This window comes from Chiloscyllium plagiosum, unplaced genomic scaffold, assembly GCF_037043375.1.
Source record: "Chiloscyllium plagiosum isolate Xiang-an unplaced genomic scaffold, Cpla_swu_hap1 HiC_scaffold_18, whole genome shotgun sequence".
Taxonomy (NCBI): domain Eukaryota; kingdom Metazoa; phylum Chordata; class Chondrichthyes; order Orectolobiformes; family Hemiscylliidae; genus Chiloscyllium; species Chiloscyllium plagiosum.
Genome location: NW_028270156.1, coordinates 65,149,587 through 65,162,011, shown reverse-complemented (window position 1 = coordinate 65,162,011; position 12,425 = coordinate 65,149,587). Strand labels below are relative to the sequence as shown.

The 12,425-nt window shown below is 42.3% G+C and overlaps 1 protein-coding gene across 3 annotated transcripts in view; it reads right to left on the bottom strand.

Annotated features, from left to right (window-relative positions):
* Nucleotides 1-12,425, bottom strand: part of LOC122557954 (dual specificity protein phosphatase 8-like) — a 224,242-nt gene that overhangs the window by 15,117 nt on the left and 196,700 nt on the right. The window contains exon 1 of one of the 3 annotated variants that reach the window (XM_043706219.2): nucleotides 9,162-9,704. The exons of 1 other annotated variant lie outside the window; for it this stretch is intronic. In XM_043706219.2, the coding sequence (XP_043562154.2) occupies nucleotides 9,162-9,228 (67 nt within the window). In that variant the 5' untranslated portion in view covers nucleotides 9,229-9,704. Of the gene's footprint in view, nucleotides 1-8,284; nucleotides 8,610-9,161; nucleotides 9,705-12,425 lie in introns of those variants that run through there. One more of the 3 variants, XM_087996743.1, reaches the window with a different exon arrangement.

Sequence of the window (12,425 nt, the reverse complement as noted above, 5' to 3'; positions counted from 1 at the left end):
AACGGCTTTTAAGATTCAAACTGACACCCACTGTACATGTTCTAGTGCCTCATGGAAATGCAGCGATGATTTTATATAAAAATAAAGAATATTCAAATCAAAGGAGCACCCCAGTATCAAAAGTGATAATCAGGAGTATAAAATATTTTAAGTTACAGAGTTTAAAGATCAAAACTGTACCACAGAGTAACCTCTGGTACAAGCTATAAATTAAAACTGTATAGCCCATTAAATCCGAGCTTTATGGCAACATTGTCTGATATGATGATAGTTTCCTGGTGCCGGATCTGAACAGCATATTCTGGTGGTCAGCAAAGGAGTGGAAAGACTGACAAAGTGATCTTTAATCAGGCAGCTGTACAATAGTGGAGCTGGCAAGTGGGTAACGTCATGTTAAGTTCATCCACTTGAACCTTGGTTCAATGGCAGCACCCTTGATTGTAAGGGTCAAACAACTGTTGATTCAGGTCCGACTGGACAGCTTTATGCCATTTATTTAAAATGACACCGGTGCAGTCCTGATGGAGTGTGATGCTGGTAGAAGTGTCACCTTTTCGGGTAATATGTTACACTGAGGCGTCTAATCAGGTAGATGTAAAAGATCTCATTGCACTAATTCAAAGAACAGTTAACCCTTGGCTAATACCTATCCCTCAATCCCTGCCACCAAAAACAGGTGGTCTGGGCATTGTCTCAGTGCTGCTTGTGGGAACTTCTTTTGCTACCACATTTTCCACATTACAACATGTTTTACACTTTAAAAGTATACAACTGACTGGAGTCATAAAGATGTACAGCACAGACCCTTTGATCTAACCCATCCACGCTGATATCCTAAATTAATCTAGTGCCATTTGCCAGCATTTGGCCCATATTCATATTAAACCCTTCCTATTCATTTACCCATCCAGATGCCTTTTAAATGTACCAGCCTCCACCACTTCCTCTGACTGGTCTACCTGAAGAAAAGATCTTGTCTATTTACCTTATCCGTGCCCCTCATGATTTTATAAACCTCTACAATGTCACCCCTCAGCCTCCGATGCTCCAGGGAAAACAGCCCCAGCCTATTCAGCCCCTCCCTGCAGCTCAAACCCTCCATCCCCGGTAAGTCTTTTCTGAACTCTTTAAAGTTGAACCCTTTCAACCCTAGAAAGTCTTGAGGTCATGAAAGACACTTAATAAATGCAAATTCTTCCTTTTTTTTCTCTCTTCCTTTGCATCTCAATGTCAGAAAATTCAGACCACCAGGCAGAGAAAGGTTGAAAGGTGTCAACCAATAAACAGGATGGTCTGAAAGTTGTAAAGGGTGGGGAGAAGCTCTGACAGGAAATCATTGTGAACTCTCCCATTTATCGCAAGCACCTTCGGTAGATAAATAATATTGCTATGAGATCATCTGTAGTGACTAGCACTGAACAATAAATTAAGCTAGCGACAGAAAAACAGCTCCTTTTCCAATAAACCATAAAAGTAAAAACAAAACAGACATGCACACTTGGATTCAAATAAAATTGAATTGTTGCAAATATCTGATCAACTTCTGAAATACATGGTAGGACGCCTCAACTGCACAGTTCAGATTACAGTCCCAGTCAAATCTTAACTCTGTCCTTGTCGAAGCTACTTTGCAAGACTTTCACAAGTGCTGTCTGGTTCATGCAGAGCATGTGTTTACATAACCAATGTCAAGTCATGTGCAAAATGTTTCAGCCCCCAGAATTTTTAAAAAAGGCCCCTTTTATTAGGTCTTCTAGTCTTGGTGGAGACTAAAAGATTTATCCCTTTTGATTTCTGATTGGCCACACGAACCGTACCTGCCATTGGTCATGCGACACGAAAGAAAGTAAAAAAAAAAGGTACCTTACATTTTTGTTGCACCTTTCATCCAGTCAAGTTGTCCTCAAACACTTGAGGGACAATTAAGTACTATTTGAAGCTGTTGTAATGCAGGAAGACAAAGCACTCAATTTGTATAGTTAGATTGTACAAACAATAGCCAAAAAGTGCTTGAGTAGTGGTGACTGAGAGGAATACAGGCTGAGAGACTGAAAGAACTTTAACGAGTGCTAGGAAAAGTGAGTGCCAGATGGTGTCTCTGTTTAACATCTGAATGCAAAGAACAACATGTGTATCAATGGAGCACTCGCTGCCCTGAATTAGATGACATCTGAAGTGCAGCTATAAAACCACAGCCTCTGACCCAAGAGACACGAACATTGGCGCTGTAAAACAGCACCACCAGTAGAATTTTCTACATGTTCATTCACTCAACACCCAGTAGTCAGGTGCAAGGCCTAGAAAGAAGTATTCATTTATGTAGCACCTCTCACTAACATTGGACATCTCAAAGAACATTGCAGCCAATTTATTTATTTTGGTCAAAGCACTTTTGAAGCATAAGTCACTGTCCTAATATAGGAAACACTCAGCCGATTTATGTACTTCCTCAAAGAGCCATGTCATAGAGACCGTTTTTTTTCTTGTGAATTTAATTATTGTCAGTGTGTCTTCACACAAACATTTTGGAAATAGTGGGAAAGTGGTGGAAAGATTCACAGACTGATTTATGAAACGTTCTGTTTCAACAACTCCTGTGACCAACAGCCTGGCTGGTATTAGACAGCCCAGAGATAAATAGCACTACTACTGCGCCACAACCCTCCGTGATATTAGTTGATGGATTAATATTGGTCATACCAGGGTTAACTACCCAGTTCATGGAGTTTTTTTTGCGTTACATGCACCAGACATCTAGTTTGAAATCTCATCTGAAAGACAGCACATCTGACAATGCAGCTTACCCTTAGTAAGTGATGTGGAGCGGCAGCCTTAACCTTCGGATTTAGAGGCAGGAGTGGAATGAGCTGAGCTAGAGATGATCAGAGTAAAATATCCCACCGTTAAGAATATGTAAAATACAGTATTCTTGGTGTATGAATAGCTGAGTTTGTTACTGAGCTGTGTGACTGTAAGAAACGTACAGCAATGCATTACAGCTTATTTATACAGATTTATACAACTTTAACAGAGCAAAGGGTTCCAAAGTACTTCCCAGTAACACAAAATGTGGCAACCAAGTCTCACAGGGATGGGGGACTAAAAGCATGGTGAAAGAAGGAAGCTTAAACAGCATTTTAAAGAATTTATTTTGAGGTATAGAGGCATAAGATGGTCATTGTACAATGTTGAGGTTAACGCTGACAATGGATACAGCAAAGGAAGTGGGGGCTTGTTCAAGAGGCCAGAACTGGAGGAATGTAAAGTTATTGGACAGTTTTGGGATTCGGCACGATTGCAGGGTGAGAGATTACATGGCGATTTTTAAATGGATGGATAAAATTTTTAAAATCCTGGCATTCATCGCTTGACCAGGAACCAAAGTTGATCAGTAAGTACTGAAGGAATGACTCATCAGGACTTGGTGTAGGTTAAGGTACAGGTGAACTTGTGGATGAGCTCTTGTATTTCAAATTCAGCTTCTCCATGCAAAACTGATTGCTGATTTACATAGAAAACAAAGAGAAATGAAAGAAACTGGCCAGTTTCCTTCTTAAGAAACTAAACTAAAAACCAAGATCCTCTTCGTTCCCTGCAGCTTTAATACAGGCATTGCCATTCGGTCATTTATTATCTCCCCATAGTCTGTCAGCTTGCTATATGATTATTACACAGTGCTGGCGCACTATGCAGCCTTATAATACACCCTCAGAGGCCTGAGGAGATGATGCGGAAAATTACTCTGATCTTAACAGCTGTCACCTCAGCCATTTCCCCTAACCCACTCTGAAAAAAAAAGAATTCTTTACATCACAGCAGAGGCTAATTATTAAGGCCAGCTCTCCCGGGTCCAAGTGGCTGCCTAGTTCTTTGCTAGAAATCTTTGCACTTATCCATTTTGTAGGAAAAGAAATCTTGCCTTCCCTTGCCTCCTCTGGTACAGTGAATTCCCACTGAAGCTGCTATCATTTTCTACACTCATCATATGGACCTGAGACCCAGTCACACACAAGATATGAAACCATCCGAGCAGAGTATGCAAACTGCTCACCTGCATGTCCAATTTGCAGAAAGATCCTTATAAATTGAAAGCATAAACTGAGAAATTTGGGAGGGGTAGGGGAAGGAGACTCAAGGACACCATCCCGCACGAAAACATTTTCTCAGCTCACGAACGTGCTAGAGTCTTCATCAGTGACTTTGGGCAAGAGGAATATCAGTTGAGGGGTTTTACTCTCACTTTCTCCCAGATCCTGTTCTAAGTATTGCTGAAAATTAAACAACGAACCACTCAATAAACTCCAACAATGTAATCACACCTCAAGCTCATCCTTTGAAACCAAATGATAAGTCACTGACATTATTTGGAAGCAATTTGAAAGTTAGTAATCATACTACTGACAGAAAAGCACAGGGATGCCAAATCACGCACTGTTGTGTAGTGTGACTGCATGGGGTGAGGACGACATTTGGGATTGGGCTGATATAACTCGAAAGTAAAATTCATGCCACACAAGTGCCCGCCAATGAATATCACTGACGATAGAACTGAAGCACTTCCCCTTGACATTCTTGTTGTTGTTGTTGTTGTTGAATCAGCAGATCAACATCCTTGTTAGGGAGTAACAACGTTGACAGAAATGAAATTGGAACAGCTATATAAATTTTGTGGCTAACAGAGAAGGTCAAATGTTGAGTAGTGTATTCTGTGTTTGCAGTCCACACTCTGCAAGGCACAGGTTTGATCAAATACTCTTCCACTTGCCTGGACGAGCGCAGCTCAGACAACAGTCAAGAAGCTCAACACCATCCAGGCTTGATCACCATTCCCCTAGCATCTTAAACACTGACTCCGTCCACCACCAGGACAAAAGTGTGCATCATCTACAAGAAGCAATGCAGAATTCTGGGAGTCATCTGGTAGATCAAGGGAAGCAAATTCATACAGGCACTGCCCCGTCCAAGTTTCTTTCTAAGTCACCCGTCAGTGACGAAAACTAAATTATCATTATTCATCATTGCAGGGTTAAAATTCTGGAAATCCCTTGTCAACAGCACCTGGCTGGGGACGTGGGTGACTGAGTAAATTTAAGGAGGAGATACAATTTTTATTTAGTAATGGGTTGAAGGGTTCTGGAGAGTGGATAGGAAAGTGGAGTTGAGGCCAAGATGAGATCAGCCATCATTGTATCAAATGGCAGAGCAGGCTCGAGAAGCTGAATTGTCGACTCTTGTGATCTTACATCTTCACTCCACACACACACGAACAGCAACAGCAGTTCAAGAAAAGTTCACCATCTCCTTTTCAAGCACAATTAAGGATAAGCGATAAATGGCACCCATTTCCTGAGTTCCTTTTTTTAAAAAGAAAACTGTCTTTACTTTCAATTTCATGTTCTCAGCTTCCGCTCTATTCAATGAATTCAGTGGTTCCTACACATCACAACAGAAGTTCTCCTAATCAGTCAGTGAAATGAATCAAACAATGTTGTATTTCACAGAAGTCAAATTCCAGTACTGTACGCGGTTCTTTTGGGTATGAGAATATTCAATCTCAGTAACTTGGTACTTCCTTTGCAAGGCTGGGGATTTATGATCATTCAAGGGAAGGGGAGGCAAGTGTATGTTCACAGATACACAACATATTTTGCATTGGACAGCATGCTGCATTAACAGGAACATTATACATCCTGAATCCACGCCCAGTATAGTGTTTCAGCTCTCCTCCCCCCACAGTTTCAATATGCTCTTTTAGTTGCATTACATCACCTCCTGGATTTGACAATTACATCACATCACGATTGAAGCGAAGCACAGGTGCAGGTCAATGCCCTTGCCTCCAAAAGCTGGCAATAAATCATTTGGCTGCTAGGTCAGGGTACATTCTGGGGCTGAAAATTAGCTTGACTCCTTAATTGGAAACCTCTGCTGCTCCCACATAATACATGGATGACTGAATCGGCCAGGCGGCAGCCTATTAAATTATATCCTGGTGTTCAGTTAACCTGGAGGTGGCAACCTGATAGGTTACAAATTAAAGGAGTTTGTTGCTTTATATTTTTGGCTAAATGTCCACTGTTTTCATCAGTGTTCCTCAGTTTGGAGCTTGCTTTATAAAGAGCTAGGCAAATTGTAAATAATCAGCAGCGAGTTGTAAACATCCAAGTGTTTGTTTACTTAATCCCGCATTCGAAGGGTTTGGGACAGATATGGATGAAGAAACAGGAACAATTGTTCCAGCCAGACCAGAGCTCAATAATGTAAAGCAAAACTGAACCACGGTTCACAAGCATTACAACACAACACTAGTTACACAAACAGCCTCAGTCCAACTTTCTCATCAGTAACAGATTTCACACCTATATACATTACCAAATCAGAGTTTTGCAATTATAAGTATGATTAGTCTGAGTTCGTTGCTCACTAGGTTTATTTTAAAGTGATCACTCCCTGTTGGGGGAAATGGTTCCAAACATTTTAAGGGCACATTCTTCATGTATTGAGTACACAGAGTGATTTATGGCACAAATATTCTGTATGTGGAGGGAGGGAGCAACATGACAAGTAGTGTCGACAATGCAATGTCCATGTGGGATGGTAATTACAGCAAGAATGCTTCAAAAAGTATTTAATTAACTGTGAAATGCACTATGACATCCTGACCGTTATGAAAAGTGCTATATGAGCACAAGTCTTCCTTTTTAAGAACACAAAACCTGGGGAGTTTCCATGTTCGCCAACCCCCTTAATTTAGAAGTGCTGAGGCCAATAGTAGCACCATCTCCGCTGCCTTCAGATGAGCTAACATGTGAAACAGAAGTTCACATGGAATAACATGAACACACAAATATTATCTGACCCTTATGTTTATATACATTAAAAAGTAATGCCAGATATTTCAGTTATATCAACTTTATAAATGGAGGATGGACCTAAATTCAGGTGCAAACTAAACATAGCAAACAAAATAAAATTTGCAACCTTGCACGATGATTTATGAATGTTATAAATCAAGTATTGTCCTGACAAACTATGAATACTTTCCTTAAATACATGGGGGCGGTTTTTTTGTACTTCAGTTCCTTTTTAACACACAAAGGAAAAAATTACAAGAATGTATTTAACTAACAAGATCAGCTGGCTGGAAAGCTTTAATCCTGGTCTATAAATGATCCTGGCAAATGGAATACTTGCAAACTTAAGCTCAGTTCTTGACAAACAAGTTGTCTTTCCTGTCTCTGTGTCTTGTGAGTGTAAATCAAAATCAAAGTATCGCTAAGTGCACAGCAGCCTCATTAAACCCTCAATAACTGCACTCTGTTTCGATTGGCCTCCAAGGAAGAGAACCCAATACTAAGGTTGCAAAAAATAACTTCTTAACATTTAAAATAGTTGGCAGAAGAATAAGGGGCAATGATGAGGTTTTTTTCTGCAGCATGTTGTCAGGAGTTGCAGTGCGCTGCCTGAAAGGGCAATGAAAGCAGTTTTAAGAGTAACTTCCAAAATGAAATTGCATTTATATGGGCAAAGGAAGCACTTGCAAGGCTATGGGGAAGCAGCAATGGAATGGTACTAAGTAAATACATTTTCAAAGACGTAGTACTCATATGATGGGCCAAATGCACCCCTTCTGTGTTGTACTATGCCATCATATATTTTTTATACCAAACTAAAAAAAGGTAATTCAGGCACCCATTTACTCTGTGGAGTGCTGTGGGCTCTGTGGAGAACAATGTCTTCCCCGTTGTGACTATGGACCTCACATTTTTAAATTTAATGTTGATCTCATTCTTTGTGCACTTTCTGTGCAACAATAACATTGTGTTCCTCACTCTGTTCCAGTTCCCTAATGCACTTTGTCTGGTATGATCTGCATGCAAAACGAAACTTTTCACTCTACACGTGACAATAATAAATCAAATCAAAACTCAAAAACGACTGGCTATTTAAAACTCACGACTGACCAAAGGAGGGAGCAACGTCACAAAGCATAACAATGATTTGATAGAGATGCTACCCAAATCAAGTATCCTATTATGATAAAGAATATGCAGCTTGCCTCACAAGCCTGCCTGCTGCTTTTTTTGTTGAGGGGAGAGGTTAGAGCTCAACAATAGTACTTGGTTACAGCTGGTTCTAAGCCTGCTGTGAACTAGCTGGATGACATCATGCTGCAGTAGGCCCCATCTCTGTCTATCACTCTCGGGAGAACAGTGTGCTACTTCTATAGCCCTCTCAGTCGACAGCTCAACCACTTGTTATGCTCCATCAAACAAAAGCTTACCAGCCGTACATCTTCCAGCAACGACAATATCCACCACCACCCCCAACTCCCCCATCCAAAAAAAAACACTTGTCCAATTTTCTGACATCAGTCCAGGAGATGTGTTGCCATGGAACTGTTCCAATAAATCATTTCATCTGGAGCGCTTTTTTTTGGCTCGATTAGATAGCCAGCTTTTGGGATGCTAATATCATTCCTGAGGCATGACATCAGTGGCTCTGTGGTTTACGAGAACATGTCCCAGGAAGGCAGATGCAAGGGGCATCCGTCTGTGTTCACCCATGGTGGGATATTTAAGTTTCGAGCTTAACATTTAAAACGAAAAGGTACCTCCTCTCCCTTTTGTTCCCATCAGCAGTAAGGTACAAAGAGGGGATGTGTGATCATCATTGCTTCAACATGCTATTAGTCAACAGAGTGTCCTCTGCAGGGTGTACACTGTCATTACATAATTCACAAAGCATTCTCTCTCAGCTGTCACACTGTACTTTATGGATAAGATCACGTTAACTCTGGATTCCTTGTTTAAGCGTTTCCATTAACCCTTCACTCACTGTGACCATCCCAAGTCTGCTCACTCTCGCCTGCGGAGAAGGGAAGGATGCAGGAACAAGGGGCAGGGGCTAGAGCTCATACTAATACTGGCTCCCAGGTCATTCACGGTCTTGACCTCAGGACCCCTGCCTCTTATCTGTCAATGCCACTGCCACCACCCACCACCCCATCTCCTGACACCACAGCAGCAGAGGCCCTGCTCATGCTGACACACGGTGTATCAAAAAACAGATACATTACAGTCGGTGCAACTCGCTTCTGCTAGCAACTTCAGACATAAAGTTCGCCTTTTGTTTTAAGAATTAAACTTTTCAATACGCACCTCGGATTTCCCTTCCTTCTTTGATCCGTCTGACTCTGATCTTCAGTTTCATCTCCGTTTCATACATGCTCAAAGCAGCTACCGGGTTTTTAAATAAACGAAAGGGCAGATGCAATTCGGCAAGAGTCCAGAGCGGGGGGAAAGCCGGATCTTCGGATGGATGTGTGTGTGTGTCTCTCTCTCCTGTGTCTGCTCTGCTTTATCTATGTCTCTCTCCTCTGCCTCATACGTGTGTGTATATCTATGTGTATCTGTTGTATGTGTCTCTCCCCTGCGTGTATCTCATCTGTTCTATCTATCTCTCCTGTGTGTGTGTCTCCTGTGTTGTATCTATGTGTATGTGTGTGTGTGTGTCTCTCTCGCTCTCTCCTCCGGTGTGTGTGTGTGTGCAGACTCCAAGCCGTACTGCAGCAGGGCTACAGCACAATACTCTCTCCAGAGAGACAGAGACAGAGCCTTCCCAACTCATGGGAGAGGCGGTGTGGAGCTCCGCATTCCTGACTCACCGCGTAAATATGCGGGCCACCTTTCAGCCTCAGTAGGACGGCCTATGTGTTTTCGAAATGTATCTTTCCCGCTTGCGGGGAGGGGAGTTGGGACACAGTCGGAAGGAAAAGGTGCAGTTTCTGAGAGACTCCGGTTAAGATTTCCTGTGGGATTATTCAGTGCAATTCCACGCCCCCTTCTCCCCCCCTCTCCTTTCAACTTCTCAACATATTGGGCTCTTCTTTCTGCGATTCTTTTTCCCCGTTGCTAAATTACGGTGGGAGGGAGTATTCCTTCTTTACTGAGGGGCTGCTGTGCAAAAGGAGGCTCTTCCGCGCAGGAACGGGGAGGGATTTGCAGCATTTAATGGCATACGACAGACGAGCGGTGCACTTAGCACACATATCGCCCCATTGTGCATTGTGTTCCCGGCAATGAATGGGACTCAGAGCAGGACACTTCCACGCTTCAACTGGTGCCCCCTCCCAGCACAAAGCAGGAGAGCAATTTCACTTCCATGACCTTTTCACCCTTTTGCTGTTTGTTATCTTGCAGCAAAGGTGTCTGTCAACAACAACAAGATTGTGGTTTAAGCCTGGACCGTGCTGCCATGCTGGGGTCAGCTTTGGTCGTTCGGGTCAGTTTTCGGTCTGTTCAGGGCAGTATTGCTCACTCAGCTTGTGAGCCCCCCCCGTTTAACTTTTCAGATAGCTCGAATTCAAATCAGCAAAGTGTTTCCTACAAGCTTCCCCGTCCGCTCCCCCGAATGAAATAGGTGTTTATGTTGCCGTAAATAGCAGGATGGAGGGGGGGGGGGGGGGGAAGGAAGGCATTAATCGCCTTTATGCAAGATTCTTCAGGATGCCTCAAAGCATCTTACAACCAATAAAGTACTTCTAATGTGCATCCACTGTGGCAACACAGGAAAGGATAAATGAGGTAACAATGGTTTTTAGTATCCCCGACCATTCCACTAATTACCAAACTTCCCCACTGTTTATATCCCTTATTCCATTAGCATGAAATCCGCCACACCGTCCTTCCCAGAGCTGTCGGTGCAGCGCAGAACCCGAAGCTGTAGTTTAACAGGAGACTCAAGACAAATGTTCATTTCTGTCAATGTATCTGACCAGCTACACTGCTGGTGTGACTGCCTGTCCTATTACATCTCCCGCTATGTCAAAAATGCCTTTAAGAGGCATGATATCACCAGCATGTGACCTGAGGGTATAAAGGTCTCAGAATCCAGCTTAACTGGGGCCACTTGAAGCATGGCATGTTGAGTGTGATGTTTCTGTTTGTAACTGAATAGCATAATATTAGTCCAGACACTGACTGTAATATGTATATATTAGGAGCTGTAATAAACAGCTGTTTAAGACTTTTTGTGTTGTTATCCACATCTAATGCTTAAAGCAATGGAAATGAACACAAGCATTGCTGTTCCAGGAACAAATACCCTACTGGGGGCAAATCCCAGATCCTAGTGCAGTTCAACCTTCAGGCCTGGAATCCAGAGGTAGCCAAGAGATAGTCGTGCTAACCTCTTGGCCAGTAATAAAGATGCTTGCTTACAGATCTTGACATGCAGCTTAGCCTGGAGCCCTGAACACAAATGAGACCCAAATGGGGAATGTGGCTATTCTGTAAAAGATATTGATAAACCCATTTTTTAAAAAACCTGGTTAGCGAGTGGACTGGCAGCTGCGATTGCTACATTCCTTCCCCTGTGCCGATCCATTGTGATACAAGCTCAGCTCCAACTTATTCAGGATGAGGTACCCCCACCTTTCCCAGATCATCAGCGACAAATGTGCCCACAGTGGTCCTCAAAATTCGTGACACAATTATTTCTGTTGCGCTGCCCTGAAGGACACAATGTGGTGATAACACTATTCCCGAATGGTTGGACAGCTCACACCCAGACCCCCCCCAACTTTATTAAATGTATTGTTTGTGTTAACAGGGAGAGAAATACACTGCCTGAAGGAGTAGGGAAGCGAATTCAATTGTAAATTTCAGAAAGAATTGGATATGGAGTTGAAAAAGAACAAAATGTAAGGCTTTGGGTCAAATAGTGGAGAATGGAACTAGCTGGAGAGCTTTTTAAAAGAGCAAACACAGTCTCTCTGGACTAAATAGTCTCTTTCAGTGTTATAAGATTCGTGGTTGTTGGATGGTGAACACTCTGATTTGACATTTCGTGTCAGTCAGAGATCTGTTTTTTTTAAGAGTGCATTTGTATTAATTATGTTGCATGACCTAACTGTGATCCAGCATATGAATGGAGCCAGTTATAAAAGCAGCAAAAGTAAGACAGCCAATTTTTTGATCACTGGTATTGATCACTAATCTTGAGCACTTCATGAACAGAAGGGAAACAGACACTGAATTAGTGTGGCATTGTGGAAGATTCAGCGTCTGTTTTCTGTACAGAGGTATGGGCATTAGATTCGGATCATTGTGTTAACATTTAATAATAAGTAAAACTGTCAAAATGTTTGCCCAGCACGTAGCAAACAGTAAATTTAACTTAGAGCTCTGAATGATTCACTCCCTGATTTCTCCCGTCAGCGCAATATGATGGTGCTATGAATGTTATAATTAGCATTAGTTTGGACTAAGAGGAGACAGGAATCAGTTAGGATCCCTTCCCCTGAACATAATGCATTAATTCCAACAGATGCACAGTGAGACGTGGACAGGTCAGGCTTCAGCATGTAGTGTCCTTGAGACCCTGAGGGAAAATGAAGAGGGTGGATCCTGTCACCTAATTCC